The sequence below is a fragment of the Solanum verrucosum genome, unplaced genomic scaffold, assembly GCF_900185275.1.
Source record: "Solanum verrucosum unplaced genomic scaffold, falcon-dt-bn FXZP01000261.1, whole genome shotgun sequence".
Taxonomy (NCBI): domain Eukaryota; kingdom Viridiplantae; phylum Streptophyta; class Magnoliopsida; order Solanales; family Solanaceae; genus Solanum; species Solanum verrucosum.
Window position 1 is genome coordinate 11939751 of NW_026019969.1, and position 14844 is coordinate 11954594.

General features: G+C 29.2%; 3 protein-coding genes and 1 non-coding gene across 4 annotated transcripts in view; 2 read left to right on the top strand and 2 right to left on the bottom strand.

Moving 5' to 3' along the window:
* Nucleotides 1-14844, bottom strand: part of LOC125815767 (uncharacterized) — a 162375-nt gene that overhangs the window by 36313 nt on the left and 111218 nt on the right. The gene's annotated exons all lie outside the window — the stretch shown is intronic.
* LOC125815781 (uncharacterized) lies at nucleotides 4064-4583 on the bottom strand. Its single transcript, XM_049495333.1, has one exon. It carries the CDS (start codon nucleotides 4532-4534, stop codon nucleotides 4181-4183), a length of 354 nt encoding a protein of 117 aa, XP_049351290.1. The 5' UTR covers nucleotides 4535-4583; the 3' UTR covers nucleotides 4064-4180.
* TRNAN-GUU (transfer RNA asparagine (anticodon GUU)) lies at nucleotides 9824-9897 on the top strand. Its single transcript has one exon. It is a non-coding gene; the product is annotated as a tRNA-Asn (tRNA).
* On the top strand, nucleotides 11708-14294 carry LOC125815756 (uncharacterized). The gene is made up of 4 exons (XM_049495306.1): nucleotides 11708-12547; nucleotides 12679-12924; nucleotides 13022-13113; nucleotides 13475-14294. The coding sequence occupies exons 1-4, from the start codon at nucleotides 11708-11710 to the stop codon at nucleotides 14256-14258; spliced, it is 1962 nt and encodes a 653-aa protein (XP_049351263.1). The 3' UTR covers nucleotides 14259-14294.

Below are 14844 nucleotides of genomic sequence, written 5' to 3' on the forward strand. Positions count from 1 at the left end.
TACATATGTATTTGTATATTCTTGGGAATTATACATATACAAACGTGACTAATTATACAAACTCGAAGTCAGCCCACGTAATTAATGTATAATGTTAGTCACGAGTGGTAATTATAACAAACTATAGCTATGATGAATAATTAAGTAGTATAAGTTTGCTTAACCGCGTAATTTTTCCAAATAGAAAATACATAAGCATCACTAACTAAATCTATATATATATATATATATATATATATATATATATAAAGCTGGATCTTCATCCCGATGATGTGGCATGCCTCAATGATCAGAAAAGGCATTTATCTATTTTGATATATAGATTATTTCATTTCAAATTGTGTTCTCACCTACTTTGCTCAATTTGATCAAGTCATTAACCAAATTAGAATATTAATCTCTTTAATTTAAAATTTATGATTTATTTTTTATTATTATGGTAAGTGCAAGACTATATTATTTTAAGTATCTATATAAATATATTTTGTTACTATAATTTTTAACATAATGAGGAGACTTGTTATATATATATATATATATATGTGCGCGCGCGTGCGTGCGTGTGTGTTCTTTTACTTGTACAACATATAGGGAGAAAAAAGAACAAAACAATAGTAGAGGCATTAGTGAAGGATAAACAACAGGGAAATAATATATGCCAAAAAAATGTAATTGAATGGTTGTTTTAGTTTCTTTTTAATTATCATTTCATTTTTTAATTAATTTGTTGCCATCAATTAGTTTTGATTTATTTTTGAATATTTCTTTTTTTCATTTCTGCTCGTACATCTTATTGTAAGAATAAAGTCTCAAATATTATTGTTAATCTTTCATAAGAGGCTAACAAATTTGTGTACTTTAGTTTACTTACAAATAAAAATAATATGCATATTTTCGGTTAAACTGTAAATTTTTAGCGTTTATATTTATATAGTAAATATTATCACTTTTTTTTTATAAAAAAAAAGAGTTAAATATAAGAATTTATTTGAATTATGTAAGAACTTGAAATAGGCAAAACCTCTAAGCATTTGTAACGAATAAATATTTATACAACTTTCTCAAAATTATAAAATGTACTATCGTAGAAATTTAATGAAACTATTGAATACCATTATTACTATATCATGATTATGTGCAAAATACTTTTCTTTTTAAGATATAATTTTTTTTTAACTAAGCAAAAGAATGTCACTACACCAGAACACAAATAATGATGTTGAAAATTTAAGGGAATCTTTTTTTTTTTTTTGGATGAACTTTATTTTCTAATAACTAAGTTTTAGGTAATGAAAGGTTAAACAAATTAAAATTAAATTAAAATCTAATTTATTTGGATTTGAAGACTATATAATTATTTTAAAATATTTTTAATTTTTTGAAATAGTAAAAGATTAGTTTGTAAATCTAAAGAGATCTTTCTTAATCGTGTGAAGCGCGGCCAAGTCTCCTAGTATATATATAAAGGAGAAACATAGAAAAGGTGATATGACACCTCTCTATGGCCTCCATTCCTATTTATCCTTTTTTTGGCTTTTTTTTTCATTTCATTTCATTAAATAATTTGTTTATTAATTAAAAAATTCAATCATATTTACTATTCTAATTATATCTAATAAGTTACAAAAAAATCTTCATCTATTTACATTCCCTACTTAAATAATATCTCTCGTCAACTCATTTCTAACTATTCTTATGATTTACACCATCTATAAATAACAATTATGTATGGAAGTGTTGAATGTTCATATTCATTTTCATTTTCATTTTCTCATTCTTTCTTTATATCAGTATAGTTTTTTCCTCTTTTTAATTTTCTTTTTCATCTTTTTCATCAATCATGTACTTAATAATGTCACCACATCATCTTCATTTTGATAAAGATCATAGATATCTTCTTCAAAAATTCATCACAGAGATTATAGATATATTCTTCAAGATTCATCACATGGATGTTCACATTAGTTTGGTACAAGTTAATCAAAATGAAGAAGGATGCTTAATTATCTTGAAAGATTTCATCAAGAGAGATGATCATATTAGTACATAAGTTTGAATGGTTTCCAAATATTTTGAAGATTCGTTCATGTATTGTTTTGATTTCAATTAATATTATTTTATTTTGATTAGATATATAATTTCCTTCTGTTCGGCAAAAAATAAATTATGAAACTCTACTAACCAACATATTAAAAATCTCAATTAACATTTTTACTCACTTAACTTTGCTTTTCTTCTTCTTATTATTATTATGTGTATGAATGAAGATGAAAAGTTAAACGATTTTATTTTTGTGTATATCTATTTGTCAATTTTTAATTAATATTTTAAATTGTTATCGTGGTTGAAAGATATAATATTACCCATGTTACATTTTTCATAGCTATTGAATATTGTTGCCCCTGAAAAGATATCATATGGTTTATCATATTAAAAAAAAGTTACAAAATAAATAAATAAACAAATTATCTTTTTAGTATTTTGAAAACTTTAATTTAATCAATAAACAAATTATTTACTGAAAAGAATGAAGAGAAAATTCTTAGTTTCATATTATAAAAGCTCAAAAGTCAACTTATTTTTTCCTCTTAATCACATTAATTATATTAAAACTAAAAATATACATTTCTTTAACTTCTCTTAATTATTGTAAAAAAAAACTTTAAATTTCTTCATTTAATTCTCCCAATAACATATCTATGTAATATGATCGGAGACATATATAAAATAATTTTTTTTATGATAGTATAAATAAGATGTACATATATTATAATAATAAAATATTTTATAGTTATAATAAAAAAATATATTTTATAGTTCTACTATGATAAATGTGCAGATGTGATTAATGTGTATTTAACTCATAACTATTTAAAGCAAAAATAATTTATCTTAAAAAATTTACATTAAAGAAGGAGTTATTTTTGAATAGTTATTATTATATATTAATTTTTTTTCAGTGATGACTACAATAATAATTAGCTTAACATTATAAAACTCTTCCACCGCTCTACATGTGTTAAGGACAAATATTGATTCAACTCTTGGTATACCTTTCTATAACTTGATACGTTATGTATTCTTGAAAATTTAAACTTTGTCACTCTATGATAATCTTTATATAATCAAAAACATAAGTAACACATCAAATTACTAATGACATCATGACTTCTTATAAATATACATTTTATTTCTGATGTTATGTTTTTCAATTCTTTTATTTTCTATTGCAAAGTATGATCTCCGATATAATGTTAAATAATCAATTTAATTTATTTTTCTTGAGATGTCTTTTCTCAAAAGATATTATATAAAAATGAAAGTTGAAATATGTGATCCGTTAAGATTAACAAATCATATGCAATGTGCGTACCCATTAGATTAATCTCAATACGAAAAATTAAATATAAAAAAAAAAACCAAACCAAAAAAAGAAGATCTTACTAACTTCTTAATTTCATGTATAACTATGTTGAAACATAGTTCAAGTATTATTCTTACTTTAATACATCACAAATATATTCTAAATTATTTTTATTACAAATCAAGTGGTTTATACATAAATAAAGTCATGTAATTTATAATGAATTAAATTTAATGTTACTTTGATTGAACTAACATTGTTATTATAAAATTCATTGAATTTAATAAGAAACTATGATAATCAATTTACTGAAATTTTTCAGATTTACATTTTATGTTTTTTTCTTTTTATCGGCAATGATAAGCGAAAATTACAGTTTGAAAATATCTCTCTAGCAATTTTTTGCACAAATAACATTACGACCGGACTCGATTTGTATTTTTTTCTTATACACTATTTTTAAAAAATACTCAATTAAAGATATCAATTATTTAAAAAATATATTTAATTTCACTCAAAGCGCGAATGTGTAGACTGATACAATAATATTTGCCAAAAGTATTTGGAAATCTATGGTCAAACACTATCCTTGAAGATATATTGTTGCTCTAGTATGGAGTCTCATTTGAAACAGCAAAAGAAATGATTCTAGCTACAAAATATAAATAAATAAATAAATAAAGAATCCTTAAAATATCATTTGATAACATAAAAGAACAGAATTTTATAATAGTCGAACAACAATATTAGTACAAAAGAATGAAACAAATATAGTACATTTACAAATTCTTCATCAGTAGCAGTTTTTTAACGCAATCAGAATTTCCTATGACGGAGATTATCAACAGAAATCGTCCCTTGTAAATTGTCTGTAGCAGCCATGTTAGAACCAAATTGCAATCTGGAAGCATTCTGGTTGGAAACAGGGGAAAGCAGAGAAGATGCTCTGTTATTGAAGCTTCTAGGCTGAGGCAGATCCAAGAAATCAACAGTGGTGACCGGAGGCTGAAACTCCGATCGAGTTCTCCGGTGAGATGAGCCCTCGATGGAATCAGCTCCGACGAGCAAGTGGTAGCTCCGGTTAGAGGTGTCGGAAAGGGACCGGAAACTATTGTGGTGAGGCCTCTGTTTCTTCATAGCATGAAGGAGAAATGGGATTAAACCTTCCATGAGTTTTCTTTTTCTTCTTAGTGGGTTATGTATGGATGATGTTTTTGAGTTTTGGGTGTTTAAGTTTTGATATTACAAAATGGAGATGGCTGACCATTATTTATAGTGGAAAATGTTTTCAAGGAGAAGTTTCATGGATATGGATGAGAATAGTCAACAACGTTGATTAATGCTAAATTGTCAAACCATATCCAAAATGAATGATTAATTTTTTTTTCAAAGATAAATTACTGCACTAAGTATCTTTTAATCATTTTGAAATTTATTCTAGTTATATTTGAGCAAGGCTGAGTTATGTAAAGTTGATAGGGGTTTATCTAAAATTCGTTTGATCAAAAATTATATATTATTTACATATAATTTAAATCATTTCTTAGGCATAGATGTTAAATCTTGTTCAGGTTGTATGTTTATTATTTTATATTTTGAAATTTCTTAGTAAAAATCTTTTTCTTTTTTTTTAGTTAATGCCTTTTGGGCGTACAATTATCTAATATTTTGTTACTGAAATTTGATTTTAGTTTACCACTCATTTTATTAATAATCAGGTGAGACTTTTGGGTATTTTTTGTCTTTCTTTTACTAATAATGTGTTTTCAAAATGTGTAAAAATTATTTTAATTAGTTTAAATTCTGATGTTTGAATTGACGCAAGTAGTTTGATGATTAGTTGTTTGCACTACAAGATTATGCCATTCTTTTCAATACAGAGGTTTATTAAATTAATCGTTAACAGAAAAGTAAGCAGACAATATTATTATTAGTTAATTAAATAGGAATAAGTTTTGACCGTTGAAAAAAAATAAATACACATTGTATAAGATTGGAGAATAAAGAAAAACCATTAAGAATCTGTGGGCAATTGAAATAGTAGATAGTTATCAATAATAACGCGTTAGAGACAGTTGGAATCCACTAATTTTCAAGTTTTGACCTTGCTTTTTCAATCAATGTGCTCAATTAACTATTTCAAATCAAATTCAAATACTACAATACAAGTTGAACACAGAACACACCTTCACTGGTTGATTATGTTTACCACTTTTGGTAACATGTGTCTTTTTCCTTATCCATTAAACAACACCTCGTTTAGTTCCAAAATTCTGGGTGTGATGGGTGGATTAGATTAGATTGAAAATGAATTGAGCTAATACATGACACGTTATTAACCTGCTCAAATATTGCTTAGGTTGAAATGCACTGGATCAAAAGAGACTAAAAAGTTGGGAGGATCATGTTTTTATGGACTTCACTCTTAATTTTGATCAAGTTAATATTCATTTACTAGGCATGTATTAAATGTTTAACCGATGTTTATGTAATGAACACGTGTCAAATTTAACAGGTTAGGTGAGAATAGTTAAGGGCAAAATCATAATTGGTTGAATGCAAATTGACAATTAAAAAAGTAAATCTTACATCACATGGTATGTAAGTTTGTTATATTTCACCTACCAACCCAATGCAAATCATATGGAGGCAAGTCCATTGTATTTTCTCAAAAAACCATTATGATACGACGGTTAGTGTTTGATCATAAAAATTTTAAATTTTAATTTGTAGTTGTATCTTAAATTTGAAAAATAACTCACTTTTTTTTAAAAAAAAATTATTATATCCAATCATGAGCACTATTTAAAATATTTTTTATAATAAATATAATTAAACATAACTCTATCTTCCATCCTAGCTTCATGATTTTTCAAAAAATAAAGCAAAAAATATTTGAAATCTATGGACAAACATCTGCTAAGAATATAAGCTTCATAGTAGGTGTACATAAATATTCTAGCATGTTTCAAAATACAAGTTTAAATAAATTGATGAACGTAAAGAAATCCAATAAGGGATGAGACTCATCCTTGAACTTCCTATAAGATTTGAATAATTCTTTTGAACTAGTTTTTAGGTGTTCATTAGATCTAAAACCTAATTTGAAATGATATCAAAGTCATATTCATTCAATTTATATAAATCAGGTGAATTATACAAATCAAAAAAATTATACAAATAACAAGAATTGAGAAAACTGTAGTCGCGAATTACAATTTCCTTAAAGTGTAACTATGATACTTAATATAGACTAAATATTTGCTATTCTACATATAAATAAATTATAACCTTTAGAATTAAGTAGGTAGAGTTGTTTGACAATTTAGCGCTGAGTGTTGGCAATTGGCATCCATAACTCTGTAATTTCTCCACTATAAATAATGTTGAGCCATCTCCATTTCTAACATCAAAACTTAAACAGCCAAAACTCAAAAACATCATCCATCACCCACTTATGGAAGGTTTTATCCCATTTCTCCTTCACGCTATGAAGAAACATAAGCCACATCAAAACACTTTTCGCTGCCTCTCCGACACCTCTAACCGGAGCTACCACATGCTCCTCCGAGCTGAATCCATCGAAGGCTCATCTCACCGTAGAACTCGATCGGAATTTCAGCCTCCAGTCACCGTTGATTTCCTGGATCTGGCTCAGAATAGAAGTTTCAATAACAGAGCATCTTCTCTGTTTTCCAACCAGAATGCCGCCAAATTACAAGGGACTACTGCTGTTGATAATCTCCGCCATTGGAAATTATGATGCAACCAACATATTGCTTTGAAAAAAACTACTGATGATATTTACTTGTGTCTTCAACTTTTAGGTGATTATATTCTCAAGTGTAAATGTGCAATATTTTTTCTATTGTTGTTCAACAATTGTTGTTATAAAATAAAGCAAATAAATTGATTTCTTATTTATGGGCTTGTCAGGCGGATTGCTTGAACTAGCTGTAAAAGTTACAGTAGTCTGCTTGATTACAAGCTTATATGCAAGACTTTTTCAGAAAACTATTTACAATGTCTGTTTGATTTCAAATTTATTTAGAAAATTGTGTAGCAAAACACCCAAGATAAAGTGTATTTTATAACAATGATGTGATTTTAGTGGTCTTTAAGCTCTATCCTTGTTGACAAGTGTTTCTTTCGTTATCTTTTGTAGCTCGTGCATACGCTTAGCCAAATTTAGGGTGTTCATTGGTCGGTTTGGATCGGTTATTGGTTAAAACTATAACCAAATCAACTTAATCGGTTTTAAAATTATCAAAATCAAACCAAATATAATATACATTTATCGGTTTGGTGGTTATCGGTTTCGGTTATTCGGTTATTAACCATACACAAAAAGAAAAGAAACAATTCATTCAAAATGTGAAAAAAGTGACAACAATCCATTCAAAATAAAAAATAGTTAGAATGACTTAACTTACCAAACTTTCAATCACTGAATTTACTATCAATAAAGCTTTAAAATTCACTATATTGGCCTAGAAGGAAGAGATAATAACATATTCAGTCCCACAAAGAATTGTCATAGACACTCATATACATGAAATTAATAAGATAAATGTTTTCACCTTGGGCATTCTTGCTTTCAATAAGTAAAGTATAAGGAAATTTTAATGAAAACATATATAAGATCTTTAAAATTATTTATAAAAACAATATATTAAGTATGTATATTAATAAAAGATATGTATATAATTCATCGGTTCGGTTCAGTTATTTCTTCGGATTTTTTTGAATAAAACCATAACCAAACCAAATACTATCGGTTTTCAAAAATCTAAAACCAAACCCAAATAAAATCGGTTTTATTTTATCGATTTGGTTTGGTTTTGCGATTTGAATCGGTTTTTATCCAAACCATGAACACCTCTATAGCCAATTATGTCGTGTGGAAATATATTTACTTAAAGGTTTAATGGTTAAATAAGTACTTGGAGGAAATAAAATAATAGGCGAGAGATACAATTTACAAATTTTAATTTTCAATTCTTAATGTGATGTCATTCTTCACATTAACTTTTTAGTCATTGCTTTAATTAATCTTTTTATACTATAACTCAATAGTATAATATACGAAAACCAACTCGAATTTTAAACTTTGCATTCAGACAAAGACAATAATATAAAATAGGGATATGTGAAACATTCTTACTCTTTCACTAAATACAAATTGATATCATGGGACCCCAATGTTATTCGTCAAAAGGAGACAAAATATTAGACAAGTTATAACATTCAACCCATTATATTTCTTATTGTCAGACGTCTTTTTAAGACAAAATCTTCAACAAGTGATGATAAAAAAAATCATTCAATGTATATAAGCAGACAATTAGTTTAATTATTGCATTGACGGATCATTTTGTCAACAAAATACAACCTAGCTAGTGGTCGTAGATATGTAGATATATTCATTATCCACAAATATTGCACTTTTTTCAACGTATGTAGGGACAACAAGATATTGAATTATGCTAGTAAATATTACTTTATGGACTTAAATTATGGTCAAGGTTAAAAAACTGCGTCTCCACAACTACACCTCCAAACTTGGGGATAATACTGCCCATTATTTTGTTCATCTTCTTCGATTAATACTTGAATGGGCATACATGGCATGCATTGGTAGCATTTTGAGTGACATGCCATTGGAATTGATCCATCATCTCTTCATTTCTTGTCCACTTGTGCAAAACCTAATTACGTACTCCAAGATTCTTCATTTTGTCAACAAACGAATCTATGGTTTAGAGTTAGTGGGTTCAGAATAAGTAATATTTAATTATTTTTATCTATGTATATTTAGTTCAAGTAAAAAACAACGAGTTCAGTCAAAATCACATAACATGTTATAAATTCACCTCTGAGTTCTGATACATTCAATAAGAAAAACATATAGAAAAAGAAGTAGAAATGGAAGATGTTGAGAAAACTTTTAACTTACTGGTGGCAATGCAGGAGGAAATGGAGATAGTTTACGAGAATGAAGCATTAATTGAGAAGTGGAGATTATAATGAGAACAAGGGTAAGGACCAAAAATAACTTCTTTGGTTGAGTTTTAAATTCCATCATAAATTCTGAAAATTGTTTCATTGGCATTGGCCAAGTACATAGATATTTAATTGAATTTAGCAAAAGTGTGCAACTAATTGGCTGGGAGTTGTTAGCATATTACTTTTTGAGGAGAAATAGTCAGACCAATATGTGTATGTTTGTATTTTATCATGAATATATTGTGTGGATTCTAAAGAAGGAAAAAGCATAAAACGGACATAAACTACTCCCACAAGATTTTATTTTTTACATAGTCATTCACAAGATTTTCACTTATCATGTTTTATATTACCTTATATATTTTAAAAAATTGTTCTTTTTGTGTACTTATGATATTTTGTATGTGCAAAGGTTTACTAGTTAAATAAAACTAAGTGTCATATCAACATCAAGCTGGAATAGCTCAGTTGGTTAGAGCGTGTGGCTGTTAACCACAAGGTCGGAGGTTCAAGCCCTCCTTCTAGCGTTTTCTCTTTTTTTTTTAAAAAAACTCCAATTATTACTTTAGTCCTCTGACTATATATGGAGTAATTAATAGCTTTAAAAAGAGGGAAAATTGTATATAATAGTAAACTATTAATTCAAATTAAATGTTATATATATACTTTGATTTAATTGTACCCTATAGCAAACTATTGCTATTTTCGCCACTCTCCTTGGTGGAATCTCGCTCGCCACTCTCGTTTGGTGGCAGCCTCGCTCGCCTCTCTCGCTTTTATACAAACACAAATGTATAAAATGTGTTTGTATAAAGCGAAAGGAAATTGTATATATACATATATTTTCGTTCCCCTCTCCCAGATCTCGCTCGCCACTCTCCCAAATCTCGCTCGCCACCCTCGGCTCTCTCGCTTATACAAACAAAAACGAAATGTATAAATTGCTCTTCTGTTTGTATAAAGCGAGAGAAAATTATATATATACATGCAAATACACATATCTTCGTCCTATACACTTATAATTATACAATACAAATATTTCCCTGCCCAATTTTCTTTTGCCTTTCTCTCTTTCTCGTTTTATACATACACAGATTATACAATTGATCTTTTGTATACAACTGCTTTCTTTTGTATATGTATAGCGAATTATACAACTGTCTTCTTTGTATATGTATAGCGAATTATACAACTATTTTTTTTGTATATGTATAGCGAATTATACATATATATGTTTGCTATGGAGCGCAATTATGCAAACTTAGTTATAGCATACAAATATTACAAATATGAATTTTGTGTTTGCTATATATGAAAGTTGCTCTTAAAAAAAACCTCTCTACTTGATTAATTAGTTCAATGCTGATATGTTTTTAAAATTTCAATTATTACTTTAGTCCACTGACTATGGAGTAATAACTTTTTTTAAAAAAATCTCTACTTGATCAATAGTTCAATGTTGATATGACGTATATATAGATATATATAGTAAAATAAAAAAGAAAAACATTTAAATTATTGAATGCCAAAATTTAGCAATTAAAGATGAGAAGAATTTTTTTTTCCTTACCCTACCTCATCCCCTACTGAGTACCCCAACCCTCAACCCCCAAATTTTTAAAAAGTTTTTTAAAAAATACTTATTCCGCAGTCCACACAACTGCCTAGCCCAACTTCCCCCACTCCTCGTGCTAAAAAAATTAAAATTACGTTTGAAATAAAATATTTTTTCTTACCCCGGAAATTTTATTGGGGGTGGGTAGATAGTGAGGTGTGGGACTGGGTAGAGTTGGATGGGTTGATAAAAAATATTTTTTTAAAAAGAAAAAGTTCTTCTTTAATCGTTAAGTTATTAGCATTTAATTATTTTTTAAAAATTATATATATATATATATGTATGTATGTCATATTTGCAGAAAAATCCATATATATTGTTTGAGTGGATGACATGATGCATAAAAGAGGTGTTTTAAAATTACTTAATCAAGTAGAGTTTTAAAATTATTTAATCAAGAAGATGAGTTTTTTTAAGACTATCAATAATTGAGGGAGTAAAATAATAATTCATTTCCATTTAAGGAAAAAATTCCTCTATAACCGTTTTAACCACCTCTCAAATCACTCGGGCCTTGCGTTATTTCAGCAAAGAATCCCAGAATTTCGGGATAATATGTTTTGACAAACAACAAACTTGAATTTGACTTGAAAATTTCACTTTCTTGAGGTATTTATTTTCCTCTCTTTCATCCACATGATCTTAGGAAAAACACCCTCTTAATTATCATAATCTGCATCTTATAATTTCACCTGAAAAGTTTGTTACTTTTAACGAAAATCATGGCTAGTTTGAAATCAGGGGTTCTTGTAAAGTTACTTGAAGAAATGAAAATGGTTGAAAATATGATAGTCGAAGATCGAAAACCAACGTTGTTACAAATCAGAAGCATAATTCCTGTTCTTGAAGAAGGTAATCTCTTGCCTAACAGAGGATTTTACCTCAAGATTTCAGATGTATCACACGCAATTTATGTCACAATTCCCCAAGACCAAAATGAGTTGATTTTAGGTAACAAATTAAAACTAGGACAATTCATTTATGTACAAAAATTAGAGGATGAAGAACCATTTCCATTGCTTAAAGATTTTACGCCTCTCCCTGGTAGACGTCCGTGTGATGGAACCCCTGAAGAAATTGGTAAGGTTCCAAAATTGGAAAAAATTCTTGATGGGTCCAATTCTGATTTTATTGTCGAAAAGGGTGTCATTTCTGAAGAAAATATTATGGATATATCGTCTTGTTTAAGAAGGTTGTCTTTAGAGTCATCTGATGTAGATGAAGTGAGGAAAAAAAGTAGTAATACTAATGTTCTTGAAGGAAGTAGTAATGGTAAAGGGAAGTTTAGGTCCTTGAGTGCTTCGAAAACTCGTCCAGGAGTTAAAAGATCATGTGATGTTGAGAGCAGAAATTATGATAGTATGAGGCTAGTTGGTAGGAGCAGGAGAATGTCTATTGATAATGATAGCGATACAGATAGCACGATATCTTCAGTTTCATCATCTACATGGACTTCTAAGAGGAAAAGTTGGAATGAGTTGAAGAGTTTGGGAGCTGAGGAGATTTTTGATTCTTCAGTTGTCAAACATAATATCAGACCACCACGTTGTCGTAGTGCAACTGTGAGTTCCCTCTAATTTTCTCAATGTTTCATCTCTTTTGTTTGATGCATTGTGATAGAAGTTTGATAAATGGTCTCAGATATACACTTAAACTTTACCAAATGTTCAATCTTTATCTGTTATGTCGACAGGTTTCACCTGTTCGTTCTACCAAATATGACAGCTCAGATGACAATTCAAGTTCAATATCAAGAAGAAAGGTTGTTGATGTTGCGAAGAAAATAGTCAAGAGTTCAGCTAAGAGCAAGAATTCTGTGTCAAAGATCAACTGTGAACAAACCATCCGTCCAATTAAAGGATTAGTATTTGACAGACAAGGGGCAGAAACTGGGATTTCATGGGATTCACTCCCTTCGAGTTTGGTGGAGCTTGGCAAGGTACTGAGCTCAAGTGTGGTTAATTGGTATTACTTGAATGACGTTATTGAGAAACTCATAATAATAACTATGTCCGCGATTTTCTCTTGCACTTCAGGAGGTTGTAAAGAAAAGAGACATTGCTTTGTTTGCAGCTGCTGAGGCTTTGCAAGAAGCTTGTGCAGCTGAGAGGTTGCTCAATTCCTTAAGGTGATTGCTTTTTGTACTCAATCCTCCTTTCTGCTAAATGAATCTTACAATTATCGACAACTTTCCTCTTTACGTTGAATCTCCTTATTAGTCATAATGACCATACAACAAAGTCTGTCTAGCATGTAACTCGTAATGTGCCAACATAAATGAATTCAAACTGAAGTTTAAAACTTTCATGTATACTATTGCCTTGTTTAAAAATCTGTTCACAATGTTATAAGGATTATCTTGGCAGTTGTTATCCGACTTATGTGCATTTCTTTTGTCACTCTCTTCTCTTTTCTTCTCTGTTATACGGTTCGATTGCCTTGTGAATCCTAAAATATAGAAGCTGACTGACACATCTTGTTTTCTCTAGCAAATTCTCAGAGTTTCATTTACCTGAAGAAGATGATCTACAACCTCGTATTGATACGTTTTTGGATCTTCAAGATGATATGGCTCAAACAAGAATAATAATGAAGTGCCTAACAAATATAAGTCCAACTAGAACAGAAGAAACTGATTCAAGCAGCACCAGTGCAGATAATGAAGCATCAACAATCATAGTGCAAAGAAAGAAAAATGCAACTACATGGATCAAATCAGCAGTGGCATTAGATCTTTCATCATCCTCCACTGTTCTCAATCCAATTCCTAAGACTAGGAGCATTACCAATACATTGAAGAAGTCAAGTACATCGAATGAAAGTACCAAAAAAAAAGGTGCAAGTATCGTTAAAACTGATCATAATAAGAACACTGATGACACTTTTCCTGTATTGACATCTAACAATGATGCGCAACCTGAATGGACCAGGGGTAGCACTATCGATGCAGCTACTCACCTAGCTTCTTCGTTGCAGGACGAGTGTAGGAAAATGTTTTTGGGATACATAGAGAAATATATCAATGAACTCGAAAGGAAAATGTCTTTGATGGTATCAGATAATCAAGTAGCAGCAATGATGTATAAAATCAAGAGAGTAAATGACTGGTTAGATTTGATCATCAACAAAGAAGGTTCAAATTTGGATGAGTCAGAAATTGAAGCATGTCATAGAGTGAGGAACAAAATATATGGGATCCTACTGAAACATGTAGAGAGGACTGCAATGGCTTTTGAAAGTAGCAAAGTGCTCCGTTACATCGTCGACAACTAAGATTTTAAATATCAGCTCATATTAATATTCAAACAGAACCCCTCTCTAAACAGGGAAATTGTATTGTTTTTTGTATATATAAATGTTGAATCCTGTTTATATGAGGGAAGATTCTAGCGTAGCCAAAAAACCTTACTACATTATTCTCTGCCTTTGAAAAAGTGGAAATGTGAGAGATGAATGTAACTCATCAACAATAGAAGTGGCAAATTAGCAGAAGCATAGTTCACAACAGATTTGGTGTTTGTGGCTGTACTAGCTGTAATATAGTAGTCGATTGTTTAGTGTGTTTTGATTGTCGCACTATTTTCTCATTCTTGTTAATTTTTGACAAGATTTGCATTGTTTTCCTTGTTAGTTGCTATGTTTTTGAATTTGCTACCGTTGAGTAAATAATTTTTCAAAAATAATTTTTCTACTTCTATAAGCTAATGATAAGGTCTACTAACACTCCACGTCTCCACCCTTCAAAACTACACTTCACAATTGTTTCGTATTAAAAGAAAATTAGACAACCTACCCTATATAATATGTCCATTCGTTCACTATCTATCCATTATTATATTATTACTATTATTTAAATTAG

Excerpts from the sequence above, each read along its gene's own strand:
- LOC125815756 (XM_049495306.1), top strand. The coding sequence starts at position 11,708 with ATGGCTAGTTTGAAATCAGGGGTTCTTGTAAAGTTACTTGAAGAAATG. Across the intron at positions 12,548-12,678 it reads CACGTTGTCGTAGTGCAACT|GTTTCACCTGTTCGTTCTAC; the intron begins GTGAGTTCCCTC and ends TTATGTCGACAG. Across the intron at positions 13,114-13,474 it reads AGGTTGCTCAATTCCTTAAG|CAAATTCTCAGAGTTTCATT; the intron begins GTGATTGCTTTT and ends TGTTTTCTCTAG.
- LOC125815781 (XM_049495333.1), bottom strand. The coding sequence starts at position 4,534 with ATGGAAGGTTTAATCCCATTTCTCCTTCATGCTATGAAGAAACAGAGG.